This window comes from Sphaerodactylus townsendi, linkage group LG12, assembly GCF_021028975.2.
Source record: "Sphaerodactylus townsendi isolate TG3544 linkage group LG12, MPM_Stown_v2.3, whole genome shotgun sequence".
In the NCBI taxonomy this organism is placed as follows: Eukaryota; Metazoa; Chordata; class Lepidosauria; order Squamata; family Sphaerodactylidae; genus Sphaerodactylus; species Sphaerodactylus townsendi.
Window position 1 is genome coordinate 3,334,365 of NC_059436.1, and position 22,908 is coordinate 3,357,272.

A 22,908-nucleotide genomic window follows, 5' to 3' on the forward strand; every position below is an offset into this window, starting at 1 on the left:
ATAGGTAGAGCTGAGAGAATTCTGAGAGAACTGTGATTAGTGCAAGGTCACCTTACCTAGCAGGCTTCTGGTGAAGGAACAGGGAAACAAATTCAGTTCACCAGATCAGAGTCTGCTGCTCATGTGGAGGAATGGAGAATTCAATCCAGTTCTCCAGACTAGAGTTCATGGCTCTACACTACACCACGATGGCCTATTTAAAAAAAATTGGACAAATTGCTGATGGAGGTGGGCAGTACATATTTCTTGCTCTCCCTCTGGCTGTAGCCCAGATATTATTGGCTCCTTCATAATGTATCCCTCCTTGGCTGCTTTTATCGCTTCAGGGATTAATGATTCATTATTGATTTTAATTATTGTGTTTTATGGATATGGTAGTTTGTTTGTTGCATGTCATCCTAAGTATTCCTTTAAACAGAATAGTGGGATAGAAATCAAAGAAATAATCCTCTTATCCCTAGGCTAAGTTCAAAATTGGTCTGTGTAGAAAGCAAATGCCCCTGCAAGAGAGACAGGCAGTCTAAGCTCCTATTCATGAATACAATAGAGAAAGCTCCCAAGTATATTCAAAATGGCCACTGATTGCCATAAAGATTCCGGTTGGAATACTGCTTTGTTCAGTGGAATCTCCATGGTGTTTGTTGCTTCACATGTTGATGCTTTGCCATTTTAACTCCTCTCTCTGTGGGACAAATGCTGATTGTTGAATAAGCCATAATCACAGCTTCTGTGAAATATATTTACACAGAAATCAAGGACTGCCTCTGCTACTGAATTGGCACTTAATCAGAAGGAAGATGGAGCTGTTACAGTTGCCAGCTTGGGTGCAGCAAAATCCACAAACCCTTAAACTGCAAAAACAGAACAAAAAACCCTACCCCCTCGGCTTGTGTAGAAGGGGGAGCTGCCAGCAACCATCCAACCCCTGAAGAAAATGTAGGAACTGACATACTAATAGCAAAATGGGGCTAGTTTCATTTTTATAAGAACAGATTGAACTGAGTTAATAACTCTTACTAAAGCTCAGCTGTTGGGAATGAAAAAGCCCAACTGGAGATTATTTTAGCAGAACTGCTACTTTTAGGAATGGATGCATCAGTTTGTATTTCAATTTTTGCTTCTCATAAGAGCAGACTGTTTAAGAAGGGGGGTAATTCTCCCCTCTACCCACAGTGTTGCAGTACAAATGTGAGCACTTACACCTCTGGTTAGCTTAGATTCAACATAATGCGTTTTGTTATAAATAATGAAATAGGTCTATTTGCTATGCATTCCAAAAACACAATATTTCAGCCCCTTCTCTTGGAACTTACTCTTTTTTTTTGCATTGAAAAGCTTGACTTGCAAAAAAAATTAAGTGGTTTTATTTTCTTTGAGTAGAAAAACAAAGTAACCCAAACACACTGTTGATTTTTGGCAACTGTCCAGTAGTCAGGTCATTCCCTTGCAGGCATACAACCTCCAAACATCTTGTCTATAAATGATAAACCATGTCAGGCACTGACACTCTCATTCCAGTGTCTGTTTGAAATTTGCAAAATAAACAGCATATCTGGAAGTTGCATCATCTCCTCAGGTTTTAGACTTTCAGAGCCGTTATTTGGGTCACCTAAGGTTTCTTACGTGCAAAACTTTGAGGTAAAGCTGACATGTATCTAAGTCATATGGACTGATTTAAATATATATAGAGCTGCCAAACAATACTACTTAACATTTATATAGTTACATCTGAGTGACGAAAATATTTCATATATAATACATTGTAATCCTAGTAAGTCGATGGTAAGGCAAGGGTTGATAAGGCAAGCATCCAGCCAGATTTTCTACTTATCCAATTCTCCTTCTTCGTTCAGAGCCCAACCAAAATGGCTTTTGGACATGTAGGCCCCACAGTCCCCAGTATAAACTTTCTGAGTGGCCAAAGGGGGCTTTAGGCTCCCTTTTTCACCATAGAAAAGCTTGTTTGATCCAAGCTACCTGCAGTATTAATGCAAAAATCAATGAGACAGCCATGATCAAATCTTTGTTTTAGAGAACAGTAGTTTTGTGTGTGGGGGGTGTGTGTGTGTATGTCAGCGGGTGCCACAGTACCATGGAAACCATACTGAGGACTCCTGAACTAAGTCTTAGGATCCACAGAACAAAAAGGAATGATCACTCTGTGTTAGCATAAGTAGTAGGAATAGTTTCCTCACAGGGTTGTTCTGCAAGATGTTACTTCTGATTCAACAAGTTCATCATGTACCTTGGCCCATCTTCCCGTCTCTGACTACATTCAACCTCTGATTCTTGGTAGGGCCTTTCAGTCCTAAAAATACCTTCTCAGTTTATCACATGCTAAAAATGACTTGCCCTACTTCTGTTTAGATAGATAGTGCAATTAGCAGAATCAGCAAGATGCAAACATTCCAAAATGAATGACTGCGCCATCTTATTACTGGATCTGGGTAGCTCTTTCTCTTCACTCCCACACCTTTTAATGAACTCACTTCAATAACAAACTTATTAAAATAGACATGGAATTTTTGTTATGGTTGGCCTTGCAAATTTCCAGGCACTTTTATAAGCATTTGTTCATGCCTGTGTCTTCCTGTTGGCTTGTAAACTTAATATATTAGCAGAGTAGGATAAAAGAGACCAATACACAGTTGCTGTTTTATATAAATGAATTTACTAACTATTTAGGGTGGGTTACATGGAAAAGAAAATAAGAACACCTTTCTATGCTAGTGCTATATTGGTTAGATATTTGTTACCTCATGGTTTCACATTGTGGCTAAACATCGGCTCAAACAAAGAAACATGTTTTACTTTATAATTTTCTACATGACCAGTGGCATTTTAGCAATGCTGGGCAAACTGACCAATAGCTTAATCAATAGACTGGCCATAAAGCTGTGACCTCAGTAACTAATTAGCAAGCAACCAGTTAACCTGTTTATGTCTGTGTGACAGTATGACAGAAGTGTGACAGACTCTTGCAAAATATCAACACTTCCTCATTCAGTAGCTGTAGCATTGAATAGTGGAGTCGTGCCTGCAAAATTAACTGATCACTGTTCAAGCACCACAAAGAGCTTTCCAGTTATCTTGCAACACCTTTCACCAGATCCATTCATAAGTTCAGGTGAAGTATCACTTGTTGCATTACTGAATGATGTATGAGAACCAGCACCATCCAGTAACAGGGTACCCATGCAACAGAGTATCAGTCATTCTTGTCGTTAATTAATCATCATCACTGACACAGACTTGAACTCCAAAACAATGGATACAATCTAGCCAAAGTGGAGCACTGGATTAAATGGGTGAATTAAATTCTATGTTTAAGTCTAGACCACTGAAATCAATAGGATTTAAATGTATGGTGTTCAGACCATAGGAACTTCAGGAAATTCAGTTAGGCCCCTTCCGCACACGCAAAATAATGCGTTTTCAAACCACTTTCACAACTGTTTGCAAGTGGATTTTGCTATTCCGCACAGCTTCAAAGAGCACTGAAAGCAGTTTGAAAGTGCATTATTCTGCATGTGCGGAATGAGCCTTACAGTCAAATGTCCTAAAGCTCCCACTTTTAAAAATGGTACATAGGCCAAGATCCAGACATTATAATGGACCAACATGTACAAAACCTGAGAATTCTGGGTATTTAAGCCACTACCCTTTTCCCCAGGAGCCCAGTGCAGTGGACATTTTCTCTCGCTTTCACCTTGTATCCTGCGCATAAATGGAACATCTTTTGAGAACTGTCCACTGCAGATGACAAGCTTGTTATTGCTCACAGTCACAGGACCAGGTATCCTGAGCTGAAGGAGAGATGAAACAAGAACCCGTGGTCTTGTCAAACATTATTGACTCATCAAAGTAAACAGTACCCTGACTAAAACTGCTGAGATTAATATAGATACAGGGCCTGGCTGTGTACTTGCTGTGATAAAACTTTCCAGATCCTTTTCAATGATTCAGAAAGCCAGTGTTTAGCTTATTAAACTGGGGGTTTGATCTTTAGGAAGATCTGGAATTGAAATGAGACCACTCTCATTGCAAAGGGTACTTATGTATATGGGATATTTCTCTTTAGAATCATGTTCTGAATAGGGAGATGGGGAAGGGGAGCAGATCAAAATAAGAATCAAACAATTTATGGTATTGTACACTGAAACCCTCTTTAAGTGTCATAGAATTTGCAGTCACTGGAGTTGTAGATGCCCATGATAATCCAGGGGAGGCAAGCTATTTTAATAGGGTCTATTCTATTCTTGCAGCTGGCTCTCATTAGTGTTTTCCCAGACTGCTGGGGCTCTTCCTCTCTTCCCACCTTTGCTCATCTGATCATTATTATGCTATTCCTATGCCTTAACGAAGTGACCTTCAAACTATACATTCCATTGGGCCACCTGTAGGGCAATGCTCAAGGGCATCCCAATCAGAATACTTGTGGCATAGCCTACGTTGGCAGAAGTCAACTGGAAAACTTTCTCCCATATGCAAGAATTTAATCAAATGACTGATACTTCTATAAAGGGTGCATAGAAACAATGAGCCATGCCTAATGCATGCCTTTCTCCCAGGCCTAGCAAACACACGCAAGATTGTTTCCAACAAATTCTGTTGAGCTATTCTGTCAAATCCCTATGGGTTAAAAGGATTCAGAGGATGCAAGCTGTAATGCCATTAGCAAATAGAAGCTAAAAGACATACAAAACAGCCAGGATACAGCTCAGGTTGGTGGCTGTTGTCAAGCTGTACCCCATCACTGATTAGGTCTTTGCTGTCAGAGAAATGGAAATATATATATAGCAAACCGACATAACCATAAATCTTCCTGGAAACCAATGATATAATTCAGAGGCAGCCAAGCACGTAGACACATGTGGAGCATTTTTAGAGGCAAACCAAAGTATGTCCATCCTGGCCTGTTCCCATGGAATCTTGGGAACTTTAGTTCTTTTATGGATGCGGTTCTCTGAGTTAAAAATTCCAAGATTTTCAAGCCTTTCCTTGGCAGAAGCCAGGACAGCTATGCTTTTTAAAAAATGCTATTTTGTACTTAGATTGCTTCCTGTGCTTATATGGTACCCAGTTTCAAATCTCTGTTGATCTGCCCAGATGATCTGTTCTTTACGTGAACACAATATGCATGATTTCGCCATCTGTCTTCTACACATGTCAAGAAACAAGAGAAACGGATTCCTACTTCAGACTTGAGCACTGGCAGTGAGACTTAAGTTATGCAGGAAGGTTATAAAAGTATTACACCAGAGTAGACAATACTAGGTTAAGTGGAACAGTGACCTGACTCAATATAACAAAACTTCATATGTTGATATTTATTAATAAACCTGAATTTTGAAGGAATTATTCAAATTGTGGATAAAAGTCACTAAACTCTTCAGCTGCAATGGTTTTCTTGTGTCAGTAACTGATGTAAGATTCTGGCTTTAGTTTTATGAAAGTAATTGTTGCACTGTTGGTTTCCATGCTAACAGCTGCTATTGAAAATGCCACACTGATGTTCTCTTGGATTTGCATCACAACATAATTACAAAAATCAGCACAGCAGGAGAAGGCTCATGAGAACATAAGAGTAACCATATTGGCTAAGACCAATGGTTCATCTAGTCTAGCATTCTGTTTCCAACAGTGACCAATCAGATGTCCTAGGAAAAGCCCAGAAGCAGAACACAACAACAACATATGGTCCCTAGCATGTGAGCATATAAGGCATTCTGCCTCTGAACCTGGAAGTCTCATTCAGCTGTCAAGACATATAGCCAGTGACAGACATCCATAAATGTACCCAGTACCCTTTGAAGTTCATCTAAGCCAATCATCATCATCACATCACATGACAACGATTCCACAATGCACAATGGGTACAATCCAGCCAAAATTAATCAAAATTTTATGCAGTCTTTTTGAAATTAATGGGACTTGGAAGTGGATATTTTTAACTGGATCATGCCCAATGTGAAACCATCCTCAGAGCGAAGACAGCTCATTATCCTTAGGGTAGGTTGGGTGTCAGTGCCATGTGTTCTCTTTCTAGGAAATGGAAATTATGGCCCAGATAACAGTTGATTACTAATTATAAGAGTCCCTGCTTTTTAAAATTAGACATACACTACTTGGCTACTTACACGCTCCAGTTTGGTCTGTACTATGGATAGGTTACTTGTTCAAGGTAGAAAACAAATGCATTGTGATTGTCAAACTTAATGTTTATGTTTCAATTAATGAATATGCATTTTTAGCCTGCCCTATACCCCAAGGTCTCATATGCAAGTGGTATAACCCTACAGCCGAGGCAGGGCATGGTGGAGGGCAGCATGGCATAACCCAACCTCATCATATCTCCTCCATTAATTATTAGTTAAGTTAAGCAGGGTTAGTACTTGAAAAGGAGATCACCAAGGCTTCTCAGTTGCCTTTAAAGGCTCTTGCTGGATTCACCATAAGTCAGTTGAGATTTGATGGCACTTTACACACACACACACACAAGACCTACAGAAGTAGGTAGAAATGTATCTTGTGGAGGGTGGGGTGGGGGGTGGGGGGTGGGAAAGGGTCATCTTAAAGCCTGAGTTCCTTAAACATCGGCGGAATGACGGTTTAGTTGTTACTTCCTTCCTCCAGTAAATTTCTCTTAATTTTAGCTATGAGAAGTCTATGAACTACAAAGAAGAAATTATTTACCATTAGGCAGGTTTCTGATAAGGTAAATTGCCCTGAGTTTATAAGGCTATTGAAAATGGTTTTCTTGATGATAAAAAGAACAAACAGGCACCAGAAGACTAATAATGTGTTTCTAAAATTACCCAGAAGCCCTGAAAAGACACAAAGCTTGGGTAATTTCCCTTAAAAGGGATCAAAGCGAGGCATGAGGTCAGTTTCAAGATGAGGACAGTGTCAAAAACCTTAGTCCAAGGACTGTATGGCAACAGCTTTCACACTGGCTCCCGCAGATTGGGGGATGTTATGTCTTTCACTAATCCTTTTTGGGTTTGTTTCTGACTTCTTGGCAACCAGCATTCCAACATCATAACACCCAGGACATAAAGAGCTAGTCGTTAAGGGAATTTCTTTAAAAATACACCCTCCTGTGGCATCTATAACAATCCTTGCCCACGAGCCATTTGTCAAAATGACTCTAAAGGGAGAAGGAATCAACTGCGATTATGGCTTTCAGAGTCAACCGGTAAATTATTCCCTTTTTGACATTTGTTAGACTGTATATATGAAAATGATAATCAGGGCTAACTTTCCAATAGGACTTGCACAGAAGAACATGCCATGAATTGTATGAAATTAATTTTTCTTCCATGCATTGCAATGGTCCTAACTCAGGTCACCATCTTGTGGACTGTATCCACAGACTAAACAAAAGACAACACTTCTGTATTTTTATTACGCTGGGTGTCACCAGTTTGTGCTGGGGGAATCCAATGTGTTTAACTGCACTACTTTTTTGATGACATTTATGCATAAAGAGAAGATTTTAGGATAGCCTAATTTTAACATGTAAAAATACAAATGTTTGGGGTTAAGTGATACTTGGTTGAGGAAGCTAAAATGAACAACAGAGAAATTGTGAAAGAATATTCCTGGGATTCCTAACAATGGAATATTGTCCAAAAGTAGTAAATCACCCAGCAAATAGCTATGCTGCCTCCTGGTTGAACTAACCCTCTCGCTAAAGAATTGCACTTACACATAAATAATGTCCATATTATCACATTCTGTTTAGTGAAATTGGACAAAGACAAATAATTAATGGAGGAGTCAATGGGTCTTGGCATTTTTACCCAAAAAGCAAGGCAAAGGAGAACCTTTCAACCTCTAGTTGAAATTAATTGGGTTTGACCACTGGAAACTAGCCTTATTAAATCATTCTTGGAGACTTGTTCAACAACATTCAAATCTGTTCCATCGTCTCTCTCCTCCAGTCTTATGGCTCACACAAGGATTAAAATTTGCTGGCAAATTTCAATGCTCCAACTAGTTGAACTAGAACTTAATCTAATATCCAGGATTTACAAACTATTCTTCATTCAAAATGTTCCCTAAATAGGAAAAAACACTGAATATCACTCCTGGCCACCAGTTGTATTTGATTCTAATGTGCTTATCTTTAGTGTTAAAAGTAATTATTTTCTTATTGAAAGTTTCCATTGGGTTGTTTACGCTTTGTAATAATAAGAAAAGTGCGAGATGCTTATTCAACATATCTCTGTTCCCAGGAACTAAAGCAGCCAAAATTAGACCCACGCATACCCTGTTCGCACGTTTTCTACTATTTTGCCTACTGCATTTCAATACTGTTTTCTTTGACACCAGACATCAGAAACATTATCAGTTTTACAGGCATTTCTTTGTTAAACTGTGTGCTAGATTTTTGGAAGCCTATTTACCTACAGAGGTGGAACAAGAAGAAACTGCGCCTGGGGTGTGTGCATGCACACCCTGTGCCCCTGCCACAGTGGCGCCCACCCCCGCCCTGCCCTGCCCCGCCCCGCCCCGCCTCCGTTATGACTCTGCCCAAGGCATCGTGCCCCCCACCCCGTGGGCGCTACATCACTGTCTACCTATCAGTGTTTTGAACGACAAAGAGGTATCCTCATATGGATTTACTGAAAATGACTAGCATCTCTGACTCATACAGCTGGTTCAAAGTTTTCATTCATGAGGGAATCTCTTTGTACATCCAAATATATACATTAAAAAAAATATTTAAAGTTACTACAGTCTGTTTTTAAATATATGTGCCTTGAGTAAACGAGAAGTGAAATAGGATTTTGAGCAGAATCAAGGTTCTATATATAGGGACCATGTGTGTAAAGCAGTTTCTAGGAATAGAGAAATCCATGTCTGTCAGCCTACCCAATCCACTGACCTATAAGTATAGCAACAGATCCTGCGGTGGGACAAAGGACAAAATCAATGAAAGTATATTTTTGCCCCCACCCCAATTGCTAACAAGGTTATCAGTGAGAAAGAGAATTATTACAGTGAAGTTAAGTCAACTTGGGGCTGGTTCACGCACACTGTGAACTGAAATATGCAGTGCAACCAGCATATGTTAAATATCATAACTTTCTATCTATCATTACCTCAGTGTAGTGCTTTTCAATACAGACTATTTACATATTCCCGTGCAAATCACTGAGTGTTTAGCCATCCATACATGCTTTAAATGGTCTTAAAATGGAGTTACATCCACATAAATATGCTGGAGGTCATGGTTTTTGTCATATATAGACAGAACAAAATATTTATAGAATAATTGCCGCGCTTATATAGTGTGCCATTGAGAGAAATGGTTATTATAGCCATGTAAGTTTTTTGACTGACAGCAAGTTAGACATTTAAACCTTATAGCAACATGCAGATATACTGTCAAGAATGCAGTTTATTTCTGATCCAGAAACTATAAGTATCAGTTAACTTGACATTATCAAGAGAGTTCACTTACGTATAAACACCAAAATAAATATCAATCCCATTTGAATAAGTTTACTATAACAAACTTTTGTCAACCAGAAATTCTGGCTCAAACTAATGATGTTATTTGGCTAGTGTAGTGAATCTACACCTTAGTAAACAGTTTGAAGCCAACAGGTTGCAACCTGATCCTGCACACGTTTATTCAGAAGTAAATCCCACTGTGGCCAATGGGTTATGCATAGAATCATACTTTTGCCTAGGTATGGATCAATTGCAAAACAATTGTGAAACTATTTTTTCATCACATGAAGTACAAAGATAAGGGTATTTTCTATGGTTGGTTAACTGAAGTCCTTCAAAATCTGAAGAGACAAGAGTGACAAATTGGACTGGGAATATTTCCTGGGGCTAATGGAAATAGGGTGGGAGTGACTAGGGAAGATTTAGATCTACTGGTGTTCTCCTTATGTCAACATCATTCTATCACCCAGCTGTTGGTGGATGCAGACACATGGCTAAACAAGCATCACTGCCTCATCCATAATTTCATACAGAATACTGACCAATGCTGGTACTTATATCCTGTTTACGTTAGTGCAGGATGTGATCCAGATTCTTGGGCATTTCACATAAGCCCCACAGCAACACCACCCCACTGTCTCCTTGTCCAGTGCCGTTGCTTTACTTACCAATGGGCATGATTAAAAAGAAAGGAAGCCAGCACAGGATGAAGCATCCCACAACTATTCCCAAGCTCTTGGCTGCTTTTTTCTCTCTGGAGAACTTCAAGAGCCTTACAGAGAAATGGGATTTGTGCTTCGAGTTGGGTGTAGATCTGGGGTCTGTGGTGTTTTTGCGATGGATGCGGAGAGTCACTTCTTCTGAATGGGACTTTTCTGTTTTCAGGCCACAAGAAAGTCCTTTGCTTTCCCTTCTGGCCACCACGTATACTCGGCAGTACATCACCAGGATGATGACCAAGGGGAGGTAGAACGAGCCAAGAGCAGAGAACAACACATAACCAGGGTCAGTGTTGATCTGACATATTTTTTCATCATCTGGAGCTGGTTGCTTCCAGCCAAAGAGGGGCCCTATGGATATCACAAGTGAGAGTGCCCAGACACACAGCAGGGCTAGAAGACCCCTTTTTTCAGTCACGATGGTTGGATATCTTAGTGGGTAACTCACCCCTATGTATCGGTCTATGGAGATGACACAAAGACTCATGATAGAAGCTGTACAGCACAGAACATCAACAGCTGCCCAGATGTTGCAGAAAATTCTCCCAAAAACCCAGTAGCCCAATATCTCAAAAATAGCAGAGAAAGGAAGGACGGTAGAAGTCAAGAGGAGATCAGCCACAGCCAGATTGATAATGCAATAATGAGTTACACTCTGTAGATGTCTGTGGCAGGCTACTGCAAGTATAACCAGAATGTTGCCCAGGACCCCAAAAATGATCAGCCCCCCCAAGATGACCCCCAATAGTATGGCCTTAGAAACACTCACTGGATCCACAGTCTGGGTACAGTTTAGGCATTCAGAAAAATTCCCAGAGGTCGAGCCCATTTTTGATGCTGGTTAATGATCATCCAATGTTTGTGCTTCACTCTGTCCCCTTCTTGAAAAAAGCCAAGATCAAATGTTTGATAATGTTGCAAGAATTTTTACTTCTACATTGTTGACAAAAAGCAAAATGAAAATCTGAATCTGACTGTCAAAATGCAGAGTCAGAAAGAGAACTCTAGACTGAAGAACATATTTGAAAATCCACATTTCTTCCACCACAACTGCTCCATTTGTAGACGCATGCTGGTTGAAGGAACCAGACCACCACTCTTTTCATTACTCTTTTTAGGATGTCCTCTTTGACGTTCTCCATACTGTGCTGGAAGCTTGACGACACAGGGTTAAGCAGTGAGCCAAAAATCTCTTCCTTAGTTTCTGCTGGGTTTTTAAAGAAACAGCCATAAAGCCACAGAATGCTATCCACAAATAAGCAAGGAAAAACGTTTGAGTTTGTAGAAAGGCCATCAAAGTCATCCAAAATATGCCAATTTATGTTGCTCTCATGGAGGAAATGGGACATGAATGACACAAACATATTCCTTGCTTCTCTTCATCTGTGTCCTGTTTCTTTTTGAACCTGATTTTTTGCTCTGAGACCTTCACAAGCAGAATACCAGGAGACTGCACGGATGTTACTTCATTTGGCTCAGTGTCCGTTGCAGTCATCCAAAACATGTTTCAAGATCTTGGAATATGGAACAAGAATCCATGGGAACCTCTGTGGTATTCCAGCTAGATCCAGGTTGTGAGCTTATTAAGCATCAGTTCAAAAGGGTCTAGGGCTTACTCTGAGGAAGATAACTCTCCACTGGTGCTACCCTTTGGACAAGCATGACATCTCCTAAAGAAGACCAAAAGAAAAATACATTTCAAAATAATTTCTATTTTACATTGCAATTTCCTAGATGCACAGATTTCCTGAAACCTGATTGACTAGCCTTAACATCTACAATATTAGCTTTCGATTTCTAGAGCTCTGTTTGCGTAGTAGATTTTGTGTTTTTCAGCCCAGGACAGCCTGTGCTTTCTGATGGACAAAGCTTCTGAACCCCAAACAATGTGAATTATACCGTTTAATGTTTTTTGTTCTGTTCTCTGCCCCTCAGGGTCAACATGAAAAGGGCAATTTCAGAATGTTTTTTTTCCCACCCCACCTTTTCTATCTGCCTGCTCAGTCTGTAGTAGATGGAAGAGTCTGCGGCTGCCGACCAAAACAAATCTATGGAAAAAAATTGCACACGCAAGGTTTACTGCAGCTCACAAAAGAAGACTGGCAGATTCAAATTACAAGTGCTGGTCTTTTGCCTTTTTATTTTACACTGTTTTTTTTTTTCATAAAGAGACTGAAGGGTGTTTTTAAGCTGTGGTCTAGTACCTCACCATGTACTATTCGTTGCACAATCTTCATTTTGCATTTGTCCAGGCAAACATCTTGCACTCAAATTCATACCCCCTCATGTGATTGAGGTCACATGAAGACAGATATCACATGTGCCATGGGATTTGTCTCAGGACTGGGTGACCAGAATCAGTACTTGTGGATCAGAAGGACATCCAGATTTTTCACTTCTGGAAATGCTCGTTCCCCAGCTCTTCTTATTTAATAAACAAAAGCAACTGAGAGATTGAAGAATTGCCTGCAAAAGGTTACCAGGTGGGCTAAGCAAGCGATTTGTGACCTCACCCAAACCACCACAAAGGCTTGTGGTGTGCATTCCAGGTGTGGGAAAAAAGGAATTCTCCAAGGAAACTAAGCTTTGGGCATTCCAAACAAAGCATAACAGGAAAAAAAGCACAACTCACATACCTGTTTCCAGCACTTGTTGAAAGCATCTGAAGTTCCTCTGAATCAGACTGCTCATGCATGTAGCTTTTAGACTGTTCCAGCAGACAGCATCTCTCTGGGGTCTTTGACTGAAGTCTTTCCCAAATCTTGTTACCTGAGAGCTCTCTTTACTCAGTTGCGATGCCAGGGACTGAACTGGCTGCCACGTGCACCGGAGCTGTAGCTTTATTTCAGCCAAAACAATCCACTGTAGAAAAAAGTGGAAACACAAAAAACTGCTATCTTGATGAAGGTGCTGTAGAGAGACAGCAACATATAAGGCTTCCTCTAGTTTAGGTGAACAGTGATGGATTTTTTTTAAAAAAACTGGGAATGGAGATTCTATTACAACATACTGATTTAGCAGCAATCTGACAACATCAGCTCCGATAATTAGCAATGACCAGTTTTTCACACACATATCCATCCAGATGTTTCCCTGTCTTCTCCCTAAAGTTTAGAGACTACTCTCAAATCCACATGGATTAGTTTTATTTATTTTTATTTTATTAGGTTTATATACTGTTCCCCCCCCCACCCCCCACCCCCCAGCCCCCATACAGGCAAGTGGTGGTTTCCAACATTCCCACAATCCATATGGCAATGAAAATATAGAATTCCAACTACATAATTAATCTTACAACAATTAAAACTGGTAACAATTTTAAATTGTTCTCTGAAGATGCCAGCCACAGATGCAGGCGAAACGTCAGGAGAAAATGCTACTAGAACACAGCCATACAGCCTGGAAACCACACAGCACCCAATTTTAAATTTAATCCAACCATTTCATCTCAAGATGGCACTTAACTCTTTAACCCCAATTGTAGGAGAAGGGAAGGGCAGAAAAAGAGAATGAAAGAGGAGAAGGGGAGAAAGGGATGAGAAAGGGAAGGGGAAAGAGAGGGAGGGTAGAAAAGGAAGGATGAGGCCTATCTTTGTTCAGGGTTTAACTGAAACAAATTTTTCCCCTTTGACAGGTATTAAATTAACATAGCTAAACTAGGAAGACTGGAAGCTTACCCATTGCTGCTGCAGTGAATAGTTACTCTGCTTATCTTGTATACTTTTGAACTTGGCACCAAAATGTCACAGGCTGTACTTTCTTCACCACTTGGACCCGCTGTTTACATGTGTGTGTGTGTATGTGTGTGTGTGTGTGTGTGTGTGTGTGTGTTTGTGTGTGTTTCTGCATCTGCAGAAACCACAATAAATTGGTTTGGGAATCCACCCCCCCCCCCGCCCGCCCCATTACTGTTTCTAGGACACAACAAGCTTACTAAATGCCTCTGGAATAGTTTTAGCTGCAGCATCAATTTTAAGCAGAAATAAGCCTTTCTATACTTGGTGGCTGGATGGATTTGATATGAAGTTCCAAATTGCTCAAATCGCTGAGGTAAAATAAGCAAGGAGAAAGGGGTGACAGAAAACGAACCTCTTTTCAATTACGGGTGATATTTAATCCCAAGTGGGAAATCAGAATATGAACGCTGCCATTGCAGAGGCAGGGATAGAAGCAGGAACATATCTCAAGAAGCGCACACAAATGAAGCGTGGATAATAAGCACACATACACAAAATACAATGCAGCACATTTCCGAACATCTGTTTGTTGCTTCTTCTCTTGATGCTCCTTGTGTGGACCAAGGAATTAAGCAGAGGAATTCACAAAGAAAACAAAACCCCAAATCTACAAACAAACCTATCAGCATTCCCCCAAGCAATTAGGAGGGGTGTGTGTGTTGGGCAGAATAGAGCTAACTATAAATTTAAAAAGCAGTTCTCCAGAGGAGATCTTCTCTGATCTGCTGACTTTCCCTTCACTTACCGACTGAAGCCAGGAAGCTGCGGAGACCGCCTGTTGCAGGGTACCCAAGAAAACAGTCACTCACCAGCCAGCCTGCCTCAGCACGGCAATGGGGAGATGAGGAACACTTCACTTTGCAAAGAACCTCCGCTGCTCTCTGCTCTCGTCCCCCTTTACTGTAGTATTTGGATGACTCACAATTACACTAATTAGCTGTTTCCCAATGGCCAAGAAAGGGCCGGCCGCCAGCAGGCTGCTGACACCCCTCCCCTGCCCCACTTGAATAATGCTCCGCTTCCCACTACTGTCAAGCAGAAACAGCAACTTTGCCCATGAGCTGGCAGTGTCCCTTTTCTACTACCGTAATCTCCTGCCATTACCGTATTGCAGCACAGCAAAGAGCATCTTGACAGATGGCTGCATTTTTTTTAGCTGAATTTTCCGAAGATTTTTTTTAAAGAAGCAGATTGAAGCTGTCCATTAGCTGCACTGACACAATGAACTGGCAATGAATATTATGGCAATTTTGGGGGGTGGGGGGTGGGGTGGGGGAGGGGAATTGTTTTATGTTTGCACCAGGTTCCCTAGAAACTGGATTTTGACAAATGAGGGAAAATGGTGAGAAAAGTGAGAGAAAAATGGTCAAACTTTAGCAAAAAGAATCTTTCGACACAGAGAAAAATACACATGGGAACAAAACAGTCAGCTGGGGTAACTGCTCTGCACACACACACACACACACACACACACACACACACACACACACACACACACACACACACACACACACACACACACACACATTTTGCTAAGAGGTTTGTAGAACCAGTTCTAAACAGAGTTACCCCAGGGGCTGTCTTAGGGCCTTTCCCCACTTACCTTAATCCCCTCTATGCCGCGCGCTGCTCTCAGTGCGCGGCATCCCTGGCGCGCGCCCGGGTGTCCCCACGACCCCGCGCTCTGTGTGGGGTCATCACAAGGCGCCATTTAAAAGAGCGCCAGGGATGCAGTGCGCTGAGGGGGCGCGACAGTGGCAGCATTGGGGCGGCTGTGCTGTCGCCTCCCCTGTCGTGGGGAGTGCCTGGGGACCCCATGCTACTTTCGGAGAGTAGCGCGGGGCTTAAGGTAAGTGGGGAAAGGTGATACTGGAGCTATAAGCAGAAGTCAGCACGGGGTCCCAGAATTACTTCCACTTGCAAAACCACTCCCCCCACATTGCCACCCCTGCCAGAACCAAGCAGCAGATGGCTATCATCCTGTGTGAGGGCGGCAGGAGCCACTGCCACTGCTAGAAGATGCAAGCAGTCAGGAGCCTGATTTTCTTTACCCTCCTCCTTTTTGAGGTGAGGGGGCTGTGGGAGGTTGCCCCCCATGTGTGGGGCTTGTTGCTTATTGGCTAAGTTGAGTTACATCCTTCTAAACCCACTGCGAATGGGATCAGAAGCAGGTAACTCTGTTCAGAATGACACTGTATGTGACTCCCAAATACAAAACAGGGTTTTTCTCTAGCTGTTGCTGTGTATTTCTCAATCTAGAGCACTACTTCAGTTTTTTAAAATGATTTGTAACTTGTGACATTTCTATTCACAAAGCAAGAGTTTCCATTCAGTAGAACATTTCTGTGACCTGGTAATGCTCCCAGTTCCATCCATTTGACCCACTCAGCTCTGGGTACCTAAGCTTGAGCTGACACCTGGTCTGATCTAGAAGCTATTGATTGGAAAGACTTGCATTCAGGTCTCTGCATGGCGATGTAACTCACCAGCTGCCCTCAAATAATCATTTTCCTCTCACTTGACTCACAGGAGTATGGTGAAGATGAAATAGCAGAGGACTTTGTTTGACCTCCTGCCACTCTGCTCAACAAAATCGGAACTCTTCTTCCAAGGGAAAAGAAGGGTTCAGGCTTCATTGACTGGTCACAGTCAGGGCCTCTCAGAGGCTGAGAAAGGCCCAGGCTGCTCCCTGTGTTTGAGGCACTTGTAGTGGTGGGAGGGCCAGGGAGCTGACCAGGTCCCAGCCTCCTCTGCCAGCTCCCCTGGCTCCCTTGGTGCCATCACTGACAAGAGAGGATATTAATTCACAGTATGCACTTCAGGCTGTGTGGCCTAGTAAAGAGCACAAATTTTAAATTGTATGATGAACGCCTTGTTCTATTAGTCCTGTCAGTGCATCTCTGCAACTGTTTGTATAACCTCATAAGGACATAATGTCAAAAATTATAAATTTGAGGCCCTTTGTGAATGTGAGGTCTTGGCCAAATGGCCCTCCCCCTCCCCTCCCCCTCCCCCCTCCTCCCCTCCCCCCTCCTCCTCCTCCTGCCCACTATTAGGCCTTGGCCATGGACATGCCACAAAACTTTATGTGAATTCCTTTCTTGCTACTGGCAGGAGGCTTCCCAACTTCCTGTTTGCTTCACTTTGTTTTATATCAAAAAACATATTCTCAGCATTTAGGTAAGACTCAGCTTCTGGTACTGATTAATGGAAGGAGATAATGATGGAGTGTCTCCACTAAGCATTTCTTAAGGCTGAGTCAGGAAAGACAAAGTTTAAGCTCAGAGGTTCTGCAAACAGAACTTTAGTTCTTGTGACACTAAGGACATTTCTTTTAACTGTTTCATCCTCTGATGGCTACTATTTCCACAGAGGCCATGGGGTCTTCCAACTGCTTTGTCACAGGGCTGAGTCACTCCCCCCTCCAGATGTAGGCATCACATGCTTGTCAGTTGGGGTCTTATGAGCACTTCAAGACTGACTCTTGTGTGTTGTGACCAGCTCTAAAATTGTACTTTCTTTTCACCTGAACACACCCTTCAACTCCTTCCTCTGAGCTGAGATGTGTGGGGAAAGACCTCTTTCATGCTGCATCAGGCATTTGGTCAGAGCTACCTCCTCCTGCAGGATTGCCAACAGACCTGGAGGGGGAAAAAGTCCCATTCCTTTAATTGAAGATTAATGGAAATCAATTTACCAGGTGTTGTTTTTGACCTCTATGGCCTTTTCTACATGTGCAGTTTGCCACAGATTTTCTCAATGGTCAAACTTTGTATCTTGGAAACATTTTTTGTGAAATCATTCTCCAGACCTGTTGTTTACCCCTTGACTGTTCAATTGCATTTATTCCACATGTTTCTGCTGCAAATGTATTATTCCTTATGGTGGTGGTATGCCATTTGTGATGCAGAAGAACAGCTCTTTCCTTCAGCCATTTCTCCTCCCCCTCATCCTCCATTTTCCAGAGGATTTTCCCAACTATTTCTTTATCGCATTGGCAATGTAATGTAAGGGCATAGACACAACCCAGGTTGATTGTATCATCTTTATCAACTTAATTCCAAATAAGTGATGTCATGTTGAAGCTGAAGATAAGAACATAAGAAAGAGCCTTGCTGGATCAGACCAGAGTCCATCTAGTCCAGCACTCTGCTACTTGCAGTGGCCCACCAGATGCCTTTGGGAGCTCACATGCAGGAGGTGAGAGCAATGGCCTTCTGCTGCTGCTGCTCCCGAGCACCTGGTCTGCTAAGGCATTTGCAATCTCAGATCAAAGAGGATCAAGATTGGTAGCCATAGATCGACTTCTCCTCCATAAATCTGTCCAAGCCCTTTTTAAAGCTATCCAGGTGAGTGGCCATCACCACCTCCTGACAAAATGTGTCCGCAGTTAGGAGAGAGTGAAATTGACAGTTGAAGTGGCTTTTGCAGGAGGAAATTGACAGGAAACTGCAGTAAGGCTTACTTCAACAGCCCCTTGTCAATTTCACTTGCTCCTAACTGCAGACACATCATCTCGTGGCCTTATATGGAAGGAAATCGAAAAAGCTGATTTATGTCTGTGCCCTCGTTACACTGTGAATGCTATAGAGAAAAAAAAATTAAACATTCTTTTCAAAAATGGAGGATGGGGCATAAGAAGGAAATGGCTCAAGGGGAGTTTTGGCAACTACAGAGGTCTGGGGATAAAGGTCAGATGTTTGGTGGTAGAGAAAAAAGGCCATTTCAACACAATCACATGTTCAAGGGAAGCTGGCTCAAAAATGGATTAACAAAAAACATTGTGGTAAAAGTGCTTGGGAAAACCAAAATGTTTCTGGAACCAAATGGAGGGGGGGGGGGACATGCAACATTAATTTTTTTAAAAAAATGCAGCATTTGGCAGCAAGATAGGAAAAGGCCTACACTGTGAAAAGCTTGAACTACCCATTTTCACATATTCAAACCTTGATTAAAGGGATACGACATTTCCCCTTTGGGCTTGTTGGTAACCAGAACCTGAAACAAGGATTCAAAGTTGGTTTGTTAATCTGAGATAGTCTTAATTATAGTTGTGTCTGATATCCGAATGCAGGTATTTTGGCTTAACCGTGGTTTAATCCCTGTTTTTCTGGCAGCAGCTTCCTAGACTGTAGAGAGAAGATAATGAGAAGGCTGCATTTAAAGACAAACTGGAGCATGACTGTTTGTAAGCAGAATCCTGGTTTTACAAACTAGCCATAATTGAAAGGAATCCTGGTTTCATACTATGAATCAAGCCTCTGTGGTCTGGTGGGCAGACCTGGGTTCAAACAACCAGTCCAGCTTCTGTACAGTTGAGATTGGGCCTAGTTAAATTTGGCTGATCAAATTGTGTTCATGAAGATCAGAAAACATCTCTAAGTCGCTGAGAATGATAAACACATGAGCAGCATATTCCTCAGCATATTCTGGATCATGGCATAGAATTTGAGAGGAATCTGAGGCTGAAATGGAGTTTATTTTGTTGTTGTTGTTGTGGGTTTCCGGGGCTGTATTTCTTTTGTTTATATTGGAACTCTCTCTCCTTAGAGTTCAGAATAGCAAACTCAGAATTCATAGGTGGTCTCCTATCCAGACATTTGGTAGGGATTGAAGATCTGTGCTGAATCAAACTGCCTCATCTCCTGGTTACTGAAAGCCCTGCTCTGACCTCTTGTAGCTTTGAAGTGATAAGTAGAAGCTGTCCACACATTTCCAGTTTTTTTTCCTGACTAAGGTGTAGTGCACAGATGTAGGCAAGTGATGTCAGAGAGCCCTGAGATTGTAGAATAAGTTGCACTATGTCAGACAGCTAGGGATTTTCTATGTGGATTTTTAACCGTCATTTTTGGATCCACGCTGTTTTCATTTCCCCCATGATTTTTGCATGCATTTTTGCACCTTTAATTTTTGCTTCTTCTCCCCCCACCCATCTCCATCCCATTTTTTCCCAGTTCTTTTAAAACCACTTTTGCTCCAATCTTTTTTTAGAAGCTGGTTTTGAGTCATGCATAATGTTTCTGTCAGTTTTCTTTCTTGCACCCACTCTCACCAATCTCCACCCCACTTTTAAAAGACTGGACTACTGTCATCATTAAATCATTCCGTCCCACCCTGTAGACAAGTGGATTCAGTTTTGGGTTGTTTTTTTTTACAAAGCCCTAAATTATCAGTATAGTGCTTCAATAAGAGTTTTAGCAATTTTTCTGAATTTCCACCTTCCTTAATTTTTTTTAAATAAACCTCTAGTCTCTTATATCAAGGAGATATAAGGGAAAAGGCATATCTCTATGAGGAAAGAGTGGAATCTTACTTTTTCTTTTTTGAAATGAAAGCTGGGAATTCAGAGGAGTGCTTAAACTTTCTTTTCAATCCTTTATTGATAAAGTAATATTTTAGGGCCCCTTTTTAACAAGGAGGGAGAGTTCTGACCTCGCCAATGATGACACTAATGACAACACTTTCCCTTGAAAATTCTGATTATTTAAGGCATGTGCAGAAGAAAATAAACTGACTCCACAACTGTAAAAATGCACAGAGACGGCAGGCAAGTGGAGGAATCCAACCAATTCCAGTGTTTATGGATTGACTGCCAAAAAATCTGGAGCAATTCAAGTGTGCAGGAAAGCCCCAGGTGGAAGATTCTAGCTTTGAATGTTCCTTCATGATAAAAAGTCCACAGTTGGAAAACTAGCTCAACAGTGTGAAAGAGCCTACCTCTTTACTTTGCTGCTCTTGTTTTACATGTACAGAGATGTTTTGTCATTGAAGTTTTTAAGGTGATCATCTTAAAATAAAACCCCCTCACGGGTGTGCACGCACACACACAAACACAGAGGAGTCTGGAGTAATACAGCCCATTCAACCACATGATATCTCTGTCACCTAGGGCTGTCAACTCTGGCTTGGGGGTGAAACTCACAGAGGATGGAGTTTTGGGAGGGGAGAGAAATCTGCACAGATGTGATTCCATAGAGACCAGAGCTGTCATGCCCTCCAGGTGAGCAGGTATCTAAAACTGAAAGACTACTTAGAAAGGCTATTTCTAGAGAGCTCCATTTTTTTAATGATATGTGGTTGGAGACCTCCATGTGGTCCATATCTTGCTAATGCATCTTAATCTGCCACTTCAGCTATCTGCAGCCTGGATATAACTTGTAATTCCTGGGGGACCCAGGCCTTCCATGAAATTCTTCTGCATACATGAATTAGGCTTAACCCTGAAGCCAGCATAGACATTTTTTGAAATGAATACACATTAATCAAGTGTATGCTGTGCAGAGATTATACATATGTTCACTATAACTTGGGAACAGGGCTAGTGTCAGCAAGTAAGGACCTGTCCCAGGTGGAGGTTCTCCTTTGGAGAGCTTGCAGTTTTGAGCTCTGGTTTCCCTTTGGCCCTCCTTCTAGCCTTTGTCCTCGTGTCTGGGATTGCACCCAGATTTTCAATGCAGAGTAAAAAAAAAGGAGGAACCTATGAATTATGACGGAGTAGACTGAAAACTTGTGCAACAAGGGAACTGAATGTCCGAGTGGGGATTTGAACCTGGGTCTCCCTAGTCCAAACAAGGGAGATTCATGAACAGATCTCCATGATCATATTATTTTTTAAAAAATGATATATTCCTGTGTGAGTTGGAGCTGCATTGTCTAGGAACTTTTAACCCTTTTTTCATGCCATTTTCCTGCTTTCAGTAGAAGTATGACACCTGTATGTTTCCCCCAAAGTGATAAACAGTAACCCTGTGAGGTCACTGGAAGTATTGAAATTGATGTAGGGGAAAGGTGTATGTCCCCTCCTCTATGCCACATCTTGAATCCAAATTAGGATGTGGGGGAGGGGCGTCCCAGCAGTTGCTATATTTGTTTATTTGCTTACTTACTTATTTGGGGTGCTGTGTGATTTCCGGGCTGTATGGCCATGTTCTAGCAGCATTCTCTCCTGGTATGTGAGTGACAAAGAAGTCTGTAGCATGTGAGTAACAATGAAGATAGCAAGGTCAATAGGTGAATGGATCTGAATAGAAGTATCCTGGTCTTTGTTCCCTTTGATTGCTATTGTCTATAGTTGTCCTGTGTTTGTGTGGAGCTGATTAGTCACTGTCTTGATTCTAGAGTTTTTCAACACTGGCAGCCAAATTTGTGCTCCACACAAACACAGGATTTCTTTGTCACTCACATACCAGGCTACTCTATTCAGATGGCCTCACCTTTTGACTTCACAGTATATATACTCCACTTGCTTTCCATTCCTACTATCAGATCCTCTGAAGATGCCAGCCACAGATGCAGGCAAAACATCAGGAGAGAATGCTGCTAGAACACGGCCATACAGCCTGGAAACCACACAGCACCCCAGTGATTCCGGCCGTGAAAGCCTTTGACAATAGACTTACTTATTTGTTTGTTTATTTATTTATACTCCCCTTTCTCCGTAGGAGAGCCCCAAAGTGGTTTACAATATTGTTTGCCCCTCCTCCATTTTATCCTCACACCAGTAACAACACTGTGAGGGTGGGTAGGCAGAGAGAGAGAGAGAGAGAGAGAGAGAGAGAGAGAGAGAGAGAGAGAGACTGGCCCAAGGTCACTTACTGAGCTGTGGCAGAGGGAAGATATGAACCTTGGTCTTCTTTATCCTAGACAGACATGCTGACCTCTACACCAAATTGACTCTTGTTCATCACCAGTAATAAATGAAAGAAAAAGAACATTGGTTAGGTATGTAACCCAATATTCTCTGTTTTGCTGTTGGAAAGGGTGGGCTTACCTGAGTTTTAATGAAAATCAAGGCTTGCATTCTGGAACTAGGCCTTATCCTCTGCTATTGCATCACTGGACAACCTTGGGTATCCTTCTCCTTGGTCTGCTTCAGTTCACCCAGCTGTAAAACAAAGACAGCATACTGGTGATGCGTACTGACAAAATGCATCAGAAGGTGCAAAGAGAGATGATAAAAGGAATTATCGTTATCATCCTGTTGGTAC

At 41.7% G+C, this 22,908-nt stretch overlaps 1 protein-coding gene across 5 annotated transcripts in view; it reads right to left on the reverse strand.

Moving 5' to 3' along the window:
• ADRA1A (adrenoceptor alpha 1A) overlaps positions 1-22,593 on the reverse strand; it is a 37,055-nt gene extending 14,462 nt beyond the window's left edge. The window contains exons 1-3 of one of the 5 annotated variants that reach the window (XM_048512923.1): positions 22,517-22,593; positions 12,821-13,046; positions 10,134-11,854 (exon numbers count right to left, since the gene is read on the reverse strand). In XM_048512923.1, the coding sequence (XP_048368880.1) occupies positions 10,134-11,013 (880 nt within the window). In that variant the 5' untranslated portion in view covers positions 11,014-11,854; positions 12,821-13,046; positions 22,517-22,593. Of the gene's footprint in view, positions 1-10,133; positions 11,855-12,820; positions 13,095-13,861; positions 13,987-14,666; positions 14,941-22,516 lie in introns of those variants that run through there. The other 4 variants (XM_048512921.1, XM_048512918.1, XM_048512919.1 and 1 more) reach the window with 4 other exon arrangements.
• Between the last annotated feature and the right edge of the window lie 315 nt (positions 22,594-22,908).